We start from the raw sequence: 638 nt of genomic DNA, 5'->3' as shown, positions 1-638 counted from the left end.
GGGGGAAAGGGGGGGGTGCGCGCTGGTCAACGGTTTGTGAGGGGCCAACGGCTCCCGGGACGGGGGGGTAGGGGCGCTGGTCAGTGGCTCTGCCAACGGCTCCCGGGACGGGGGGGTAGGGGCGCTGGTCAGTGGCTCTCGAGGGGCCAACGGTTCCCGTGGACGCCAACGGCTCCCCGAGCGGGAGGCTGGTCAAGGGCTCCCGGCGACGCCAACGGCTCCCGGGGCGGGGGGCTGCTCAACGGCTCGCGAGGGGCCAACGGCTCCCGAAGGGCAACGGCTCCCGGGGGGGGCAGGGGTTGGTCAACGGCTCCCGAAGGGCCAACGCTCCCAGGGGCGCGAGCGGCTCCCGGGGCCGCTCCCTACCTGAGCTCCAGCTGGTCGAGGTTCTCGAGCAGGCGGCTCGAGCGGTCCGCCATGGAGGTGGAGCGGTAGAAGCGGCCGCGGAGCTGCCCGCCCGCCTGCTGCTGCTGCTGCGGCTGCTGCTGCTGCTGAGCGCCCTCGCTGGCCTTGGCGCTGATCTTGGCCTGGGCCATGGCCGGCGGCTCCGCGCTGCGGCTCGTGGCGCTGCCGCTCGTGGCGCCGCCGCCGCTGCCTCCCCGCGTGCCGCAGGCGGCGGCCGAGTGCGGGCACGGCGC

The 638-nt window shown here is 76.0% G+C and overlaps 1 protein-coding gene across 1 annotated transcript in view; it reads right to left on the bottom strand.

Moving 5' to 3' along the window:
• BAG2 (BCL2 associated athanogene 2) overlaps positions 1-536 on the bottom strand; it is a 9,379-nt gene extending 8,843 nt beyond the window's left edge. The window contains exon 1 of the mRNA XM_026036666.1: positions 367-536. Coding sequence (XP_025892451.1) covers positions 367-536 — 170 coding nt within the window. The remainder of the gene's footprint in view (positions 1-366) is intronic.
• Between the last annotated feature and the right edge of the window lie 102 nt (positions 537-638).

The sequence above is a fragment of the Nothoprocta perdicaria genome, unplaced genomic scaffold (assembly GCF_003342845.1).
Source record: "Nothoprocta perdicaria isolate Ctin4 unplaced genomic scaffold, notPer1 scaffold_184, whole genome shotgun sequence".
Classification (NCBI taxonomy): domain Eukaryota; kingdom Metazoa; phylum Chordata; class Aves; order Tinamiformes; family Tinamidae; genus Nothoprocta; species Nothoprocta perdicaria.
Note: the sequence above shows the minus strand (reverse complement) of the source record. Positions and strands in the feature narration are given on the sequence as shown.